Source organism: Etheostoma spectabile, chromosome 18, assembly GCF_008692095.1.
Source record: "Etheostoma spectabile isolate EspeVRDwgs_2016 chromosome 18, UIUC_Espe_1.0, whole genome shotgun sequence".
Lineage (NCBI taxonomy): Eukaryota > Metazoa > Chordata > Actinopteri > Perciformes > Percidae > Etheostoma > Etheostoma spectabile.
In genome coordinates this window covers 13,834,467-13,853,136 of record NC_045750.1, presented here as the reverse complement: position 1 = coordinate 13,853,136, position 18,670 = coordinate 13,834,467, and the positions used below count along the sequence as shown (strand labels likewise).

The 18,670-nt window shown below is 40.1% G+C and overlaps 1 protein-coding gene across 1 annotated transcript in view; it reads right to left on the bottom strand.

The window, feature by feature from the left end:
• Positions 1-532: 532 nt before the first annotated feature.
• Positions 533-18,670, bottom strand: part of xkr6b (XK, Kell blood group complex subunit-related family, member 6b) — a 53,392-nt gene continuing 35,254 nt past the window's right edge. The window contains exons 2-3 of the mRNA XM_032543160.1: positions 8,001-8,197; positions 533-7,263 (exon numbers count right to left, since the gene is read on the bottom strand). Of these exons, the coding sequence (XP_032399051.1) occupies positions 6,293-7,263; positions 8,001-8,197 (1,168 nt within the window). The 3' untranslated portion in view covers positions 533-6,292. The remainder of the gene's footprint in view (positions 7,264-8,000; positions 8,198-18,670) is intronic.

Below are 18,670 nucleotides of genomic sequence, written 5' to 3'. Positions count from 1 at the left end.
CACGCTGTTTATAGTTGCTGTGTACTATCCCTGTTTTACTAGAACAAGATTGTAGACCGAAAATCAAGACAGCAGCAGAAAGAGGCAGGTGAGACAATTGAGAAAGACAGAAACATGCATTGATACAACACTCAAAAGTTTGATTGCACTAGTACAAAACAATGCAGGGAAATGTAATAATAAATAATAAAAAATAAAAATGTTGTGGGTAGAAAATGAATATATGAAAAGCCCCTACACAGCCTTAGTCAAACCACACAGCTGTTTTTATTCATTTTGCCACACATATTTAACCATAGACAGTTAAAGAAAGTCTTTAACCTGCAGAGGTCTAATCAAACTAAATAAAAACACCTGTGTGCAGGCCTTTTAATTAGCTAAATGAAGTATTCACATGCTAAATTGCTTAATGTAAAGCATTACATTAGTACGCATGTACTGTGTGTAGGCTCACATTTACACCTTTGCAAGCCGTATATTGTTTTTGATCTGTAGAAATGGGAAACGGGCATGTAAATACAGTACTGCTATGTTGCACTTTCAAATACTATATTTATTTTCTCTTCTGGGATGAACAGTCTGATATATGAATCTACAGTAAGGCTTAACATTACATTTTCAGCATAATATTTCTCTTTTCATCTAAAAACCAAAACATACAAAAAGAACTGTAGCACCATATGTTATTAATAATATTCATATTGTTCCCATAAATAGGACATCAGTTTTGGCTTTTTTTTCTTCTTTTTTTTTTTAAAAACGGGGATTCCATGAAACAATTTACTTACATTTGATATTCAACAACAACAAAGAAATCTTTCCTTATATGTTCTCAGTTACAACATAGGTTGTCTGAGTACACTTTCATAAAGATGCTACAGATTGTAGCGAATTTGCTTACTGACATTATGCCAACTTTTGGAATACCCCGGGTAAATCATGTAGTCTAGGGAGTATCCTGATAGATTTGTGAAATACACCAACAAGCTAACACAATCTAGAAATGATTGAATATAAACAAAACAATATTTCCCAACACCTTCGATAACAATTTCAAAAATCAGCAGCAATTAATATGACAACCATAGTCGCTTCATTGGAATATCAAATCCATTTTAAAAACAAAATATTACAGCCAATTCTACAATAACAACAAAAATAGATACACACAGATTTAGGACATATAGATGACAGGAATTTACAACACAGCAATCACATTCTATTTGATTTTTTTCCTCCAAATTCCATTAGCAATAGTACATTTGTGCTCCTGTGCGTTTGCCAAAGTGATGCATTTTATCATCTGCCAGTTTCAGTCTCTCAGAGAAAAAGAAAGAAAAAAATCCTAGTGCAGATAGAATCATAGTCAAATTAAAACATACAGTATGCTGAAACCAGTATATTAAAGTATATATAAACAGAGTAAATGTTGTTTTTTGTGCAGGTTGGAAAATCAAAATGGCACCATTGAGAGTTTAGTTCTGCTGTAAACTGTGTGGATTTGAGGTGCTAGCTCTAGAGCATTTTGAGACTGCAAGTTTGCGGGGCGCAGGCCCTCTCAGTCAACCGTAAGGCTGCTATCAGAAAGCTAAAAAGTGGACTGCAGTCCACAGTGGTAGCACCTTTTAAATTCAGCACCAGGTTATTAACAGAAATCAAAGAAGGATCAAAAGTAAAAGAACAAAATGCACCGTTTTATCATCTGAACATACTGCTCCAGTGGTCAAACAGATGGTCATGACACAAAGGTACAGACTTAAACCAAGTCAAACACTACAGTGACCTGCTGCTACACATTAATGCAGAAATCAGAGGGTTTGTTGTGCAGTCGAGAGCACTTACATGCTAAATGTTGAGGGTCACCTCACAATGACTTCTAAAGGCATGCTGGGAGGTGGTTGGAAAACCAGGAAATGAGGTTATTTAAAAGTGAATCAGTGATCGGGCCTGTTTCATCATTCCATTGTAAGAATATGCAACATGAGTGATTTTTTTTTGCGCATTTTGTCATCATTGACTTCCTCTATGTTTTACTCCAACTGCAGGCGTTATTATTTTGGCGAGACAATGTTTTTTTTTCTTCACACGAGACAAAAGACACAAAGTTTACGTCTTGGCACTACAAATCATTCATCATTGCAAGACAGAAGAAGATGTAAAGGCATAGACAGAAAGTACAAAACAATCATTGACCAAATCGCTTGGTATCGTGGCTGGCATTTGTTAAGACTATCCATCAAACAGTCCAAAACTAATGCTTTTGAGCCCAGTCCAAACTGCTAATTTGTAACTTGCTGAATCAACTGGGGCTGTTGTGTAATCAGCTTGCTCAAGTGTAATAACTATAAGGAACCCTACGTTCAAGTACAGAAGATGTTCAGTATTGCCATACCTTTTCTCCTATGTCTTTGAGAGAGCCAATAACTGGGTTTCACACTGTAACCACCACTTGGTTCTGTCACATTGTGAAGTTTAATTGTAACACTGTAACTACGAAACAGTGCAGTCCTGTTGATGACAACTTGGATGAAACAGTAAATTAAATGGTGTTGTCGACTAAGGTGTGAGCTGTCAGTATTGAGAACTTGGCTTGGTCTGCTTTGCGGAGACCGACAAGAAGAATATTGTTTGGTGTTGTCATCGTCTTGGTGAATGTGCTGGCACATGAAACAAGTAAAGAAAGACGTTGGCATTGTTGTTTGCGGACCTGGCTGCCATGGCTGGATTAAAGCACCCAAAGTGAAAAGGCTCAACAAGGACTGAGAAGAACAAGCTTGTTGTTCAAAGGTTCTTGCTGTGTGTTGTGGCTGTCGAGGGATTTGGAACTGGGCAGGTAACCTGACAGAAACAAATCTCTGTAGGGGATTTTCTTTGATTATAGTATAAAGTGTGGCAGCCTAACTACAACACTGTAGAGTAACGGCTTTTACTTGCACTCTTGTGTACTTTAGCTCTTGAAACCCGTGTATAATTTTAAGGAAAAATCAAAACCCATTTATTAACTAGCTTTTAGCTAATCCTTTTTACTAGATACAGAATATGGTAAAACTATAATGGTTCTGTAGCAATATGTAAAATATACTGCATATTTCATGAAAAATTCAGACTTGTAGACTCTTTGCACTGTAAAATTAAAATCAATGAGTGTAACTAACCGCCATTACTATTCTAATGAAACAGTTAAGCAAGCATAAATACTCTGCGTTTTATGCAGCCAAAATGCAGCGCAGTTATACACAATGATGCCATATAATACCGTTGTCACACACAGACACAGACACACACACACACACACACACACAAATGAATGAATCACAGTGTATTTGCACCTGATTTGGACATGTGTCCACGTCTCAAAAAGGTCAGCAGTGTTTAGAAAGGATGCACCATATGCCAGGCAGCCAACTACCACAAAAACGTATAATATTCCCAAGAAAACAAACATGCAAATCATAATTTAGTGATACAATCCCAGCCGAGGAGTGGTCCAGGATGCAATGTGTTAAGGAAAAAATGGAGACCCTTGAGGACATGCCTGGGGATGTGAACTGCATTGAGATACCCCTGAGTCAGCTGGTTCAGTGGTCTTGTTTGTTGGTCCTGAGGAACCCCTTTATTGGCTGTTTTGCTTAGTTTATTTTTTTTTAGTTTGACAATACCTATTATTCATTAATTGACTAACTATTAACATGGCTGTTCATTCACTACAACAGAGAGGAACTACTCTGGCTACTATGGTAAACAATGAACAAGTTGGTTGTTTGCATACTCATGTACATCTATACACATGATGTGATGGTTGTTTTCTCCACCCTAGCTGACCCAACAGTTCTCAATTACTCAGGGCTGAACATCGCTTTTAAGCTGAAGGGTGGAAGACCCTGGATGTTGAAGCTCTTGGTTATGGCAGTGTACCTCATTGCATGTTCTCATGTCAGGATCTCCAGTTGTTCAGCCTCAAACCCCATTGTTCAGTTACCAGAGAGTGTGAGTGTTTCACGGGGAGTGCACCAAGGCCCAGCACCGAAGAGATGGGGAAGAGGGTGGAGCAGCAACCGAGGATGGAGCCGAACAATCGGCGAGAGAACAGAACTGTGAGAAAGGGCTGAGAAGACACACAAGACAAGTATGCGAACACACCACCACCACACAAGAAAAAATTGGATCCCCTAATACATGCTGTAGGTTGAACAGTATGTGCTAAGAAGTTAACACTCTTTCCCACACAAGCATACAAGGAATCATACACATATGCTCCAGTCAAGCCCTTTATCACAATCTGTCCTCGTGTTCTTTTCCACCCCTGGCAAAAAAAAACCCTCTTACCTTTGACCTGGACTTACATGGCATCTGCCTTTTACAGTACGATGTTAGCAGGCGCATGTGGCCACAGCTAGGCAGAAAGCCAGTGAGCCAGGAGAAAGAAATCTCTGTTTTGTGTAGGGCTCTTGGGCACCCCTTGTTGGGTGCATTTGTATTAATGCCTCATACTAAAGTCATGCCAGACACTGCAATGTAAAAAAACACACATTATATATTCGGATGAATCATTGAGTAAGTACATAAACTTGGAGTATGAAATGCATTCATTTTCCCTTTGAATTGTTCCGTAGCCCTTTCTGGAAATGTAAGTCAAGTGACTTAGAGGGCATGTTTTTGAAATTTGATTTCATTTTTGTCATGAGTGAATACAGAGGTATCCGTAATGGAGAGCTCCTGCACGTAGATCTGGGAGATGTTTATCTGGCCTATAGATGGCACACGTTTTGCAAGGACTAATTCTACTGGTTCAAGGGGGCAGATAACTTGGAAAGACAGTACTGTTAGATGTGATTTGGCTTTGTTTCAACTGCGCTAGCTGGTGCCCGAACAGTATAACCTCTAGGAGGGCACACTGATGTTGAGGAGAATAACTTTTAACACTGCACTGAACACATTTTTAGCTATGTAAAAAAGTGTGTGGTCTGGCAAAATATAGTTATGTCAATGACTATAAATGTGGACACAAATACGCACTGAAGTATAATAGCATAGAAATATTTTCTCACAACTGTTTTTTTTTTCAAGAACTTATTACAAGTCTTTGCACCCAATGAGCATATATTAATCAACCTAAAACATTTGTTGATAGGAAAACAAAACAGGGAAGTTGTATTAGGGAGTACTTTCTAGGATTCAGAAGGGAATGGTGGAGGATTCCTTGAAAGCTGTCTTTGCACTTCAAACAAAAATGTGTTAACACACATTTTTACCCTTCTACCCTTTACTTACTAGACACTTACAATCTTTTAGAAAAAGGCTTTGGAATGTATTTTTATTATAATTATCTACCCACCAATTTAGAAAATGTTGTGCTCATGTCAACTACATTCTACATTTGTTTCACTGTTGTTTTTTAACTCGGGTACTACTGCAAAAATGACCAAGTAAGATGTGCTCTTACAGCATGCCTCCACTGGAGGGCAATATGCACTGTAGAAGTTAAATGTGTGACTGGAACCGATTGAAGGTCAGTGTTCTTTTTTCTTCCATACATGATGCGATTACAATTAAGGATTTTGAACAGAAATAGTACAGCCAGGATACACTTGAGCCACGTAAGCTCACAGAGGGAAAATCCATTTTTGAAATGCTTCTCTAAGACACATCTTTGATTGTGTCCTTTCTGCAATGTACAGTATTGTGATGGACATTTTAGTGCTTTTTAATTCATGGGCTAAGGACTTGGTAAACATTATCATACATTTCAATAATTGACATATACAATGGCAGTAAATGTTGGGATGTGCAAAGACCTGCCCCCTCTGGGACTCTCCTCCATCATTCCCATCAGGCTTTGCGCCGGTCCCATGTCACAGGGACATACAATATGCCCTTCACAAGTATTCACAGGTTTAATCACCAATACAATATAATGCATTAAACACATTTCATAATGAAACATTCATATGTTATCTACACACTCATACAGAACCTTCCTCTATCAATGTAGAGGGATTTATATGGTACTTCTGTATACTGTATATCACATCAGATACTGTAGGTTCAAAATTCTCTCTCTCTGTAAGGTATGCTTTTTTCCAAAAATAAATCATGACTGCGTGTTTAGACTGTTGTGACAGATTTTCCTTTGACTAACACAGCTCCTGCAGGGAAATTGAATGATCAGAGAGGAGAGAAGGAGAGAGCTGAGATAATATTTGGAGAGGAGGAAGAGCAGTATGAAAGAAAGGAAAGGCATGTGCATCATATTGTGTGAGAGGAGGTGACAGAGTTGAGGGAGGAGATGCCTTCAGAGGGAGGATTCGTACTGCAGGAGTTCATAAAGAAGCGGACCATCCCTATACCTGATGCCCACCGCGTTTGGGCTAATGTACTGCAGCACATTTATGGTCCTACGCAGGCGCCGATCCACAAAGTGTGCATCCCAGGCTGGGTAGCGTTTTCTGGGCATGTCTATTTTGATGAAAGGACCCTCAGGCCGGATTGGCCTGCCAGCTGCATCCACAGGCTCTGTGGACCTCACCTGGAAAACCGGAAGGCAGGTGTCTGTGGCTGTTTCATCTGACTCTTCGTGTTCCCCTGCCAGACCCCGTGTGGGGGTGGCCTGAGAGCCACGGGGGCCCGGTGTAGGAGCCATGGGCTCGGCCTCGGGGGGTAATGGAAGGCCCCACAGAAGCTCAGCACAGCAGGAGCTGGCCAGCACCCTCAGCCGGGGGCCCATGGGGTGTAGAACCCCGTAATAGAGAACCATACAGGCCACACCTGAGGCAAAGCACAGGAAGACGCCACAGAGGGCAAAAGAGGCATAGGCGTCAGTGGTGACTGGGTCACGATACGCATACCAAAGGAGGCTGAGGATGGCATTCTCGAACAGTACTACTGTGTAATAGGCCACCATTCTGTACCGCGCCCGGCCTGCACGAACATTGAACCAACAGAAGACATAGACCACGCCCACCACCATGTTGAACAGTACCTCCTCCCACTTTGACATGCAGAAGTCGGTGCCGCCATGGATGACCCAGAAAGCCATGGCACACCAATGGAGCACCACAAAAATGCCAAAGTAGATGTGGAAAACCGAGGCAAATAGAGCAAGGGAGAGCACCCGTGAGGAGATGGTAAAAAGGCGCCAGAACAGATGCACTAGGGCACCTCGATAACTCATACTCTTCTTGTCGTCACGTGAATCACGCAGGAGTTTGTGGTAAGACGCTAGCACCCAGGCCAGGGACAGGAGGGAGGACATGGCAGAAACACCTGGGAATATAGACAGGGAGGGAAAGAATAAAAGAAGAATGAGTGAGACTGACAGATGCTGTGAGATGGTTCTAAAAAGAAATAGACAGACATATCCAGTTTAATTTTAAGCATACAGCATAACCCAAAGAATTATAGTTGAATCTTGACTTGGTGGCTATTCCACTTACTGTATACAGTACCTTTTATTTCAGCCACAGCAATCTATCACCTTTTGGAAAGCCATATTATTACCAAGATCATCATAGGTCTCTCAGTCAACACAGTCTCCATTTAAGACACTATTTCAGTTTCCTTTAGACTTGTGTAATAGAAGAGACAGCAGATATGTCATAGCAGTAACCTGCTGCATGAAAAATGATAGAGGATTATCTGCAGAGCAGCAACATGGTGCCTCTCAGAAAATGTATTGATGGCATTTCTATAGACACCCAGACAGGGAAGGGTATCGCTTGTTATGATTGCATTGCCTTCCTTGGGGAGCTGTATTGCGCTAGCAAACTGGAATTGTAAAAATGGTTTCAATAACAAGACTGATGAATGTTGGAAATAAGATCCACTGGTGGAAAATATTGCACACTTTAAATAAAGCGATATGTGAACTTCAGAGAAACAGCATCTCAGCATCATGCAAAAGTATGACAGTGCAAAAAAGAAGAATGTGAGAGATGTCTTGTACTACACACAAACAAAATAAGAGTAGTGCTGCTCGTATAGAGCCGTAGGAAAGCCCTTACACTGCAGCCACTCAGCCTTGTTGCTCTGGATCATGATGCAGAGCTGCAGCACCAGCTGAGGGGCGCTTTCTAAGAAGGTCTCTAGCAGTCGCAGCATGTTGACATCGGCATACTCATACATCATAGCCCAGTAAAAACGCCGCTGGTTCTCCTTCTGACGGTGACTTTGTATACCGAGGTACATGGTGCGGATGTACCTGTAGCGAGAGAAAGAACAGACAGTTAGACAATCCATTAATTATTTCACTGTATTGACCCTAAAGGCACAAGGACACTCGTTGGCATCAATATTACATCTTTGCTACCCAAATAAAATGCATGACTTCACGGTTCAGCACACCTGCACATTGAGTTTGGACAACACTAGAGGGCATACTTAGCCGCACTTTTTAATACACAGTAAAATATAGCGCTCTGCATTCAGGATAAGTTTAACTGTTAAGATTTTTGCAGATGAATAAAGTTGAGTTTTAATGAATTAAACACTTAAAGAATTTGACAAAAACTAAAACGTGTGGACAGATTGCCACATAAACTTTTGTGAACACAAACACCTCGCAGGAAGATGTAGTGATAAAACGGAACAAATAAAAAAAAAACACCAGTGTAAGTATGACTGAGAAAAAAATAAGAAGCTGGAAGAAAAATTGTCCTAAAGAAAAGTCCTTACAGAAAACTTCACCTCTTCTCTTGCCCATCATTCTACAAAGTACATCCAACTAGATCTATTTTGCCTAGGCACCAAGTAACTACTTGATAACTTTTAGCAGCTTTACTACACAGTTTGACTACGTTGTGTAAAGCAGCATTGGCGAAATGAAAAACATTTTTCAAGAGACAATTGTCTCTCTGGCCTCTGAAGGTGGTTATCTAAGTTGTTTTAGTGTGTACAGTATATATAATAAGCATGGCAATGATCATATTCTTAAGTGCACCACATGAGCCATATTGTCAGCTGGACTGGCTATTTTCATGACTTATGGGGTTTCATAACACTGAAGCGAGTTTGGTTAAGCCAGGGAGACAGTAGGCAATGCAGCTGAGAAGTGGCAGCTAATTGAATCAAGCTCCTGTTGCCTTCAAAGCTGTACCACTGCTTTGATGGCGTTGTGTACTGCTGGGCAAAAATGTAACATACCCGGGGCTGTGATATAGCTAATTAAGATCATAATCTTCTTTGAACATGAATTTCGAAAAAGTAACTGCAGTCTGAGCGACAATCTCCTGTGCACATAACCAATTAACACGCACAGTAGAAGATAATTTTATGAATAAAACATTTAGCGGACAGGAACAAGACAAGGCAAACTTAAAAAATGCACGGTAAAAAAAAACATCAACTCATCAAAAACAATAAAATCTGTCCAACAAAAACAAGGAAAACTGCAGTCTGGCTTTTATTCGCTCCAATCACAACTTTAACTCTTCAAACATGTTAACCCTGAGAGAAAATCACTGACACTAGTATGCCAGTTATAGTGGTTTATAATTATCTTTACACTGGATTTAGCCCTTGCAGAAAATATGTGGTAGCTGCAGGGCGTATTTGCCTGAGCTGGCAAAGTGGCCAAATAAATCCAGCACTTGATGCGAAGGCAGTCAACCGAGGACAAAAGTGTAGCAATGACAGAAATACACTAGACATTAGCACTCCCCAAAACAAATGGAGAGACAATGGATCTAAATTCAGTTCCTTTAAGTACAAATTCACTGCAGCAGAGCAAACAAAACCAGAAAATGCTTATGAGTGGTTTTCAACATAATTAGCTTCTGCATTAGCTATTGGGGAAGAGATTAGTGTTCAATTTGAATTGAGGTTGAGAGCAGTGCACTGTAAAGAATGCATCGTCTAGTAGGGTCTGATTGCTTTTGGTTATTGTTCTGGCTAAGATTTAAGCATTAACCACTTCCTACAATAGAACTCCATAGACATTCAGCTTAATGTGATAATGGGATCGTGAAATACATCTGGTACTGCATGTGGAGAGCCTGACAGAGAATTGCTTCTCACTTTTTTGGTTTACTTGTGCTCACAAAATAGTGAATGATCTCAACATACACTTTGTTTTCCTGGGATCAGAAAACAATTATCTTACAACCACAAGAAAAAGCATACATTATTTTGATATGACACGTGCTCTGAACTCAAGAAAATGGATTCAAGGTTGTTTTTGCAGAATTTTGCAGAGGACTTCTATTGTGATCACTAAATAATGATTTCATGGCCAAAGAAAACCTGTATGTTCTAATGAGAGATCACACAAAACGTTGTGACAATGTGACACCGGATTGGTCTTTTTTTTTTTTTTTGGGCCCACAACAAAGCTCCCTCTCCTTTTCTGATAAAAAGTTGTCAAACCTTTATGTGGTCCATGTAGTCAGTCAGTCAATTAGCTAACCTGGAAAGACAGCCAGAGTCCCCCCCCCCCCCAAGGTGTGAAAGAAACTGGAGAAATGGAACAAAAATGTCCGCACACAGCAACTGTTGCCACAACATCAGCTGTAGATGTGGCTGACAAATATGCAGTCAATCATTCTAGCCAAAATTCACAAACATATTGTACACAGTTATAATCCACGCTTTACTGTAACGAAACATTACAAAATATCTGTTCTAGCATCCCCTACCCACTGAGCCAAAGCTGCTAATGCATGGTGTAATTAAAAACAGAGAAAGGGAATTTAGGAGCGCAGGGATGGTGGTCTTTCTCAGGACAGTGGACAAGGGGGAATAAGAGAGGGGTGGGAAAATGGACAAAAGTTTTTTGGGATCAATAGCTCTGGGCTGTAAGAGGCACTATTATATCCAGAGGAAAAGGCTGGCATTCCATGACATTTTCAGCTGCACTGGTAAATGTCAGATGGAGCAAGTCAACCCCTCTCTCTCACTAATGACATGCCACAGAGACCTACACAGGCCTTTTGTCTCCATCCCCCAATTTCCATTAGTCTGTGTGTTCCACTGATATGTCTCACTGGTCTGTAGTGCCTCCGTCAGGAACAGTAATCTTCAAGAAAAAACATGTCTCTACAGCCATGTTAGCAGCTCTGGGAGGCTGTACTGGGCCACAGCGGGGCTTAGAGCTAAATCCTAATGGCAGCCTGCTATATTGCTCACAATGGCAAAGCTAACATGTTTAACAGGTGTAAAGTACAGCCAAGGCTGATATGTCATTAGTTTTGCAGGTATTTAGTTATAAACTGAAGTATTGGACAAATTAAAATTTGCGATAGATGAAAAGTTAAATTAAAGTTAAATTCATCACGTAGCCTACATAATTTCCTTGGCATGAATCCAACAGTTGTTGAGACATCTAACTTAGAACCACAAATGCAAAAGTCATAGTGGTACAAAAGTAAAAGTTGTAGGATCACCAAAGTCATTCGGATGACCATTGATGTTTGTACAGAATGTTGCACCATCCATCCAGTAGATATATGTAGATTGAGATGAGCCATGGCTAAATGAAATGTAATCATTGTGGCCAATATAACAAGGTACAGATATCTGGTTTGATATTTCCTCACCACCGGCTTAGGATCTGCAGTATCTCATTTGTCTTTTGTTTAGCATCATACTATGGTCTATCATTGATTTTGAACTGTATGTGTAAGAATTCACACTTCAAGCACAAAAAAGTAAATGAGAATTCTTACTGTGCACATTTACATCCACAACTTTCCTCTCTGATAGTAAAATGTATTAGTTCATATTCACTTGGTTTCAGCTAAAAAAAAAAACTTGTACAGGTGAACACTTTGGGATTCACGGCTGTCAGAAAAATCAGAACTCACTCCATTACGTCTTCAACACACACATAGTGCATGCCGTTGCAAGAATCTCTGACACATCCACCGATTGTGATGCACACTGTTAACACTCCCACTGTGGCTTTTAAAAATAGGAACACATAAACACACACACACACACATATGCACAAACATATTTGTCAGCGCTGTAGGTAATAGGGGATTTCCTTTCTGTTCCAGACACATTTATTAGATGGATCCCTCTCTCTCTTCCTCCCCTCGCCTCCCACCCTTGAGACACTTAGGCTGCAGCCCACTTCTTGATGCCCACCCCACTTCCCTTTTAGCTCCATAGCTCCTCTACAGGGCTCCTCATGAATTATTTGTGGCGAGATCATAGCGATTGTTCATGGCTCGTTTAGCAGCGTACGCATGGCCTAACAGCTAGACGCTGTGCCCGGGTCATGTTCCAAGCTCAGCGCTCTGCCATTGCTGTCGAAACACAGGCAATCATTACCCCCCCCCCCCCCCCCCCCCCCCCCCCCCCTTCCATCACACACACACACACACACACACACACACACACACACATACACACACACACACACCATCTTCAAAAAGTTTTTCCTGCATCTGTAATTGACGATCCAAAGGCAGACGTTGCTGCAAGATACATAAAACTGTAATTACCATAGACAATTAAAAAAATGGACTAACAGACCCCGTTGTTCTGGATGGAGACCAGTGAAGGATATTAGAAGCACTTTTCCGATGATGGCTGAGCGTTACTGCGCTTCTCCAACTGAGCTTGATGACTTAGATGTAACGAGAGCAACCTGTCTGAAAGTTGAAAGTCTTCTGGTAGATGTGCCAAGAGAAATCTCACTCATTCCCAATCAGCAGAGACGGAGAGCGTATGGGTACATGTTACGAGAAAACATAGGCACAAGCTAATTACTGCTAACTAACATGCCAGTTAACATTAGTAATTAAACCTAAACAGCTAATGGAAGTCCAAACTATCTGTGAGCTTCTCCTGTGGTAATGGCAATTCTTTTACTGTGCAACAGCAAGTCGCGTAGTTATGACACAATAGTTAGCCTATTAGTTAGCCTAAAAAAAACGTTGGCGCCATAACGTGAGCTACAAGGTACTGGAGCTTTTTCTACAATGTTGTGTTTCTTTAGAAATAAGCAATGGACAAATAGAGTCTTTAAACGCTTCAGATGTAAAGTTATTTGCTGTCAAAGCGACGTCAAAATGAATGGCAGTCTGTGGTATGCTAACAGCAGGTAATGGCTTGCTAACATCAAAATGGCGCCATAGGGAGCTTCGCTTAGAGAGGAGGTAATTACAAGGGTTGCATGACAAGACATTTGGAGATCTGAAAATGAGCCAATGAGGGACAGGTGGAAACACACACACACACACACACACACACACACACGCACACACCATGTGGACGACTTGGCCATGTTGTCCCTCCCTCGTCCCAAAGAAATTTGACCGATGACTCATCCAAACACCCTTACACTAATCCCTTGGGTGGGTGGTTAGAAGTATCTCTCTCACACACACAAAAATACAAACCTAGCCAAGTTTAACAGCATCTGTTTTCTAAGTCATGCTAGTGGGAATGCTAAGCAGCTCAGACTGCATGCATATCTTGTCATAAGCTGATTCATAAGATCACACGTACCATTAGAGCAGCATGAAGCAGAGCTTACGCATCGTCTGTTAACAGGTGGAAGCCAGCAGACTGCACGAGGGACACGTAACATACACATGGCCTGAGGGTTTATGAAAAAGTGTGTAAGGTGCAGGCAATGCCAGCTGCAATGAGTCACACCCTGAGTCACTCCGACGGGCCGCACATTGACTCTCAATAAGGTTTAAACCTCCTTTATCAGGGCGATTTAAATTTCTCTCTCGCTTTAGCTTGGTATCTTTGCTTCTCTGTGTCTTTCTCTCCCTAACACCCCGCCTTGCTTCCGGGACAGAATTTAATTTCTGTGTGCGGAAATGTTTCTTCTTCTTCGATACTGATTTTTTTACTCTTAGGAAAGCGGTGGAGGGTGTGTGAGAATGGGCTAGCAGTTCCAGCAGTTACTGATTCATGGCTGTTCTGTTTTCTCTCTACATGTAGTTTGGCTCTGTCTCCACCCTTTTGGTGGACCAGTAAGATTATATCAACAATTCTGTCCATCGTGAACGCAACTTTAGAAAACACTGTCATGTTCTTTCTTTCTGTTGTCTGTTTCCATTTTTTGAAAAAAATATTGCCCTTTACTAGATACTGACATGAAAGTACAGACTCACTGCACAACTGGAGTAACAGTTACTCTGAGGACTAAAACATTGAAAAGAGTTGCAAACAATTCTAAGATGCATCACTAGAAACTCAATGTACCTGCTTGTTAATGCTTGCAACGATTAGTCAATTTATTAATAAGTTAATTGACCAAAAATCTGCAACTACTATAATGATCGATTCATTGCAAAACAAGCTTCTTACATTAGAGAATTTACTGCTTTTCCTTGTTTCACATTGTAGTAAATTGAATATTTTTGGGATTTAGGACTGTCATCGGATGTAGGAAATTGTAATGGATAATTTTCTATAGTGTTTCAGATATTTTATAGATAAAATTATTAATTGAAAAAAATATATATTGACAGATTAATCAACAATGAAAACAACCATCCTGACTGCATATTGATCTGGGAGCTCTGGTCAGAAGATTTCTCACGCCTTTTGGTCCTACCTGAGTTTCCCTTTTTACATGAAATCTCACTATTCAAATATCTCTAATCTGGTGGATTCTCCACATCCATAACTGTCTCGGATTGTAGTGTGTAACTGTTAGTGTAAAGTGCGGAAAAGTGACACGAGAAAGATCAATTTATTTCTCAATCCTCTAGGTCTGCACAGTCCCCTGCCTGTCTGAAGGAGTCAGTATGCTTTAAATGTAAGTTATCCTTCTTTTACTAGAAAATACCAGAAGTAGCAATCATACTCACTTAGAACAAAAAATGATTTATGCTAAGCCTTTGTAATCTGCATTTGTGTGAAGCAAAACATGTTGTGGCTTTGAAAGTATATATGGGAATAAATATATATTCTGTATCCTCACTGGGGGGGGTAGCAATGGGGACACACAGATTGCTGGCTATAACTAAATTAGTAGTATTTCTAGTGATTCAGATTTTTGAAAGAGAAAGTCATCTTTTCCCTCAGCCTAAGTGAGGTCAGTAGTACAGGTCAGTTATAGAAAAGCTGGTAGAGACTCAGTGTCTTGCTCAAGGACACTTCAGCAGGCCATCTCACAAATCTGCCATTATTTTGCCATTTACATGAAATGAAAGTATCACAGCTCCAGCGGGAGTTTAACAGTGATGTCAACGTTGTGTTAATCATCATTCGCAAATTTGTACAGCGCCAAAGTAAACTGTTATAGCAAACATCTCTTCAACTCAGCATCTTAACTTTTATGGGAGAGGAATAGGTTATAAAAATATAACATAGTACAACAATATTGTAATATAACTCAAATTTTTTATGTATGTAAACATTTATGTATTTCAAGACGAGGGATTGTGGCACCAACCAAAAACACTTTGTGGCTCAATGGGCTTCCCCTTTAACAGTGTGCCACAGATCCTACATCAAACATGTCTTTATCCACCTTATGGCAGTGAAGAGCCCTGGATAAAAGGATGGCTGAGTTGGGATCTGAGTCCCACAGGCAAGTTAGATACACTCACATACAAACACACAACGATCTGTGACCAGTGCCTTTGGGCAATTGCTACGCCGAGAGCTACTGGAATGTTGAATGGAGACCGGGTTGACATGATGCAAGCTGAAAGCGATGGGGAGCGGCAAGCCGAGATGAGAGATGCTGTGTCAAGTCTGCTCCACCCTGTCAGTTCTTGGAGTGTGTACTGGTTAACCACTTCCGACGTCTTGACTAAATATTATCACTGTAATTATAACACATCATGCACATACATCATTTTGTGTGGTCTATTCGAAGAACTGATTTGGTCACTTATTTTGTTGGAAATCCTCGAGGAATAATGGGCTTTTTTGAGCATGTTGCAGTAGGCAAAGCACAAGTGTAAACAATACATATTATCATGGCTGCATTCCATTTAGCTGCTTTGGTTTCAGGGCCCTGGTACTGTGTATGCTGTCTCACTCTCACACATTCATGTCTTGCTTGAATACAACAAGGCCATTGTTAATGTTATTAGTAAAACCATATTTCATGCTTGACTATAACAAGTCAAAATGTCTGCTGTGATATAGGCCTATAGAAGAAACTGAACTCATTTCAATTAATCAGAATAAGTTTTATTCAGATGAGTTTAATCTTGAAATTTAAGACAAGGCAGGCACTGTTTATGTCAAATTGTTGTTTTAAACTAATTGGGAGAAACCATTCACTTCAGCCTCCGAGTTGCGATTTTGCATCTGAGACTTGTTGAAAAGAACTACAAAAGTGTCATCAAACCTATGACAATTGCTTGCAAGCCACCATTGCTTGCAGTTACAAAATAAAAGGCAAATTTAACTGAAATTTGTGAAATCCATGAAATAATAAAATAATAAACTTTTCTCATTACAAACAATAACAGAAGATGAGAATCCTTTCTAAATCGTCTTAGCTATCGATGGCTGATTGATTGCTAACGTTAGCTCAAAACACCATTCACCTGATAACCATTGTTGTGTTTGATTGCTAACTTGTAGCCAGCAAATTTTTTTTTATCCTGTTTGAATTGAGCCATGGATGATCACAAATATGATGTTTGTCAATTCAAAAGATAATTTTTCAACCGAAGAATGTCTCAGTTAGCCGTAGATTTGTAACATGACCACTTGTTTTGTGCAAAACCGCTCCTTGAACTTGGCTACATCTCTCGTCTCACACAATTTACGTCACCTAGCTTGATGATCAACTTGCTCGCTAGCTAGCTAGCTTAGCTCTGTTCCACAAAACATGTAATGCTATCTTACCTGATGTGTTTTATCTAGTGAAGTGTTTTTAGCAGATAACCAAAAGAACAAGCACGATCTCACGCTGGTACGATACACACAGACATCGTAGCTTCAGCAAGACGTCATCCATGTGATTTTGAAGTGTGTAGTCTTTCTAATTACGTATTCTTCTTTTTCTTGTCTTATACTTCAACAGTACCATAAACTGAGACTTTCTTGACTTGCAAAATTATCAGTAGTGAGAAGAGAGTAAAAAGAAATAGAGAGCATATGATGATAGTGGACGAGGGAGAAGGAGAAGAAAGAGGAGGAATAGAAAGGATAAGAGAAAGTAAAGAAGAAGAAGAGTGGACATTGTAAACGAGTCACATGATCAAGGCCTCTCTGCCTTTAGATGGATGGCAGCCAGAGATTCAGGCTGATCTAAGATAATTTGGAGTCATTCTCCACTAATGGACTAAAGCATGATGTGGATAAGGAGGTGCATATTCTTTATCGGTGCTAAAGAGAAGGGTTGTTGCCTTTCAGATACAGAACGCTATTGATCACGTCAGCTGCCTGGGCATTAACAGCTATAAACAGCGATGGGGCTGCTCTCTCCAATATCCAGATGGGTAATCAAATGCAGGACAGGCTTAATTAAATGATTGATTTGATTCAACAGTTACAATTAGAACTACATAATGTGCATCTGACCAAAAGATTACACAGATATTGAAAATATACACAAAACATGCAGTTGCCTTAGCCTGAACTCTAAGTCTAAGATAATTCAAGGTCTCATGACATGGGGCTCTTTGGATGCTTTTATGTAGACCTTAGTGGTCTCCTAATACTGTATCTGAAGTCTCTTTCCCAAAAGTCAGCCTTGGTGTAGAATTACAGCCACTAGAGCCAGTCCCACAATGAGCTTTCCTTAGTACGTGCCATTTCTGAGTCTGTAGCTTTTGAGGAGGAGAGGAGGGGGGTGTGGCCGTGACCAACTGCCACTTTGCTCGTTCAAAAGCCATGATGTCTCTTTCTTAGGGGCCGGCCAAATTGTCTGGGCGGGCAAAGCAGAGAAAGGGGAGGTAACCTTGCCCCTTATGACCTCGTAAGGAGCAAGATTGGTTTACACCTATCACCATTTCTAGCCACTGGGGGACCATAGGCAGGTTGGGGGAACTCATATTAATGTTAAAAAACCTCATAAAGCGAAATTTTTATGCAATGGGACCTTTAAGAGGTAGATCTAGCTATGGAGTAGATGTCACCTGGTTTTGCACATCTAAATATATTTTCAATGACAGAAAGAAGCATGCAAAACTGCAGATTTACTATAAAACAAATCACTTTTAACAAACACTGATAAACAAATGATAAATTCCATTAATAATTAATCTGCTGAATATTGTCTTGATAAATCAATAGATTTTTTGGTCTATCAAAACATCCATAAGTTTGCTGGACCCCTCGGTGATGTCTTGACAATCAGTCCAACACCTACAAATATTCAGTTTAGTAACATGTGAAAATAAAGCAGCAAATCCTTACAATTGAGACGCTTACTAGGAAATATTTTGCATTTTGTCTAAAAAATGAATTGATTATTGAAATAGTTGTAGATTAATTGACGGATTGAATTTTTTCAGCATTAAAACACAAAAAATTAAATGTTACCTGATGTAAAATGAACAATTCAAAGTGCTTCTCACCCACTGCATGCTGGGATAACGTTCACTCTCGTATTCATTCCTTTTGATGTGAGTTTTTTTGAGGAATTGGCGGGCAATAGCTTTTTGATTTTTGATTTTTTTTTTAAAGGTTAACGTGTCAGTTGCAGTGATATTTCTAAATTACATTCTCAAACACACAGCACATTATATCAAATGTACTGTAGACATTTTACCAGAGGCAGGCACACACACACACACAC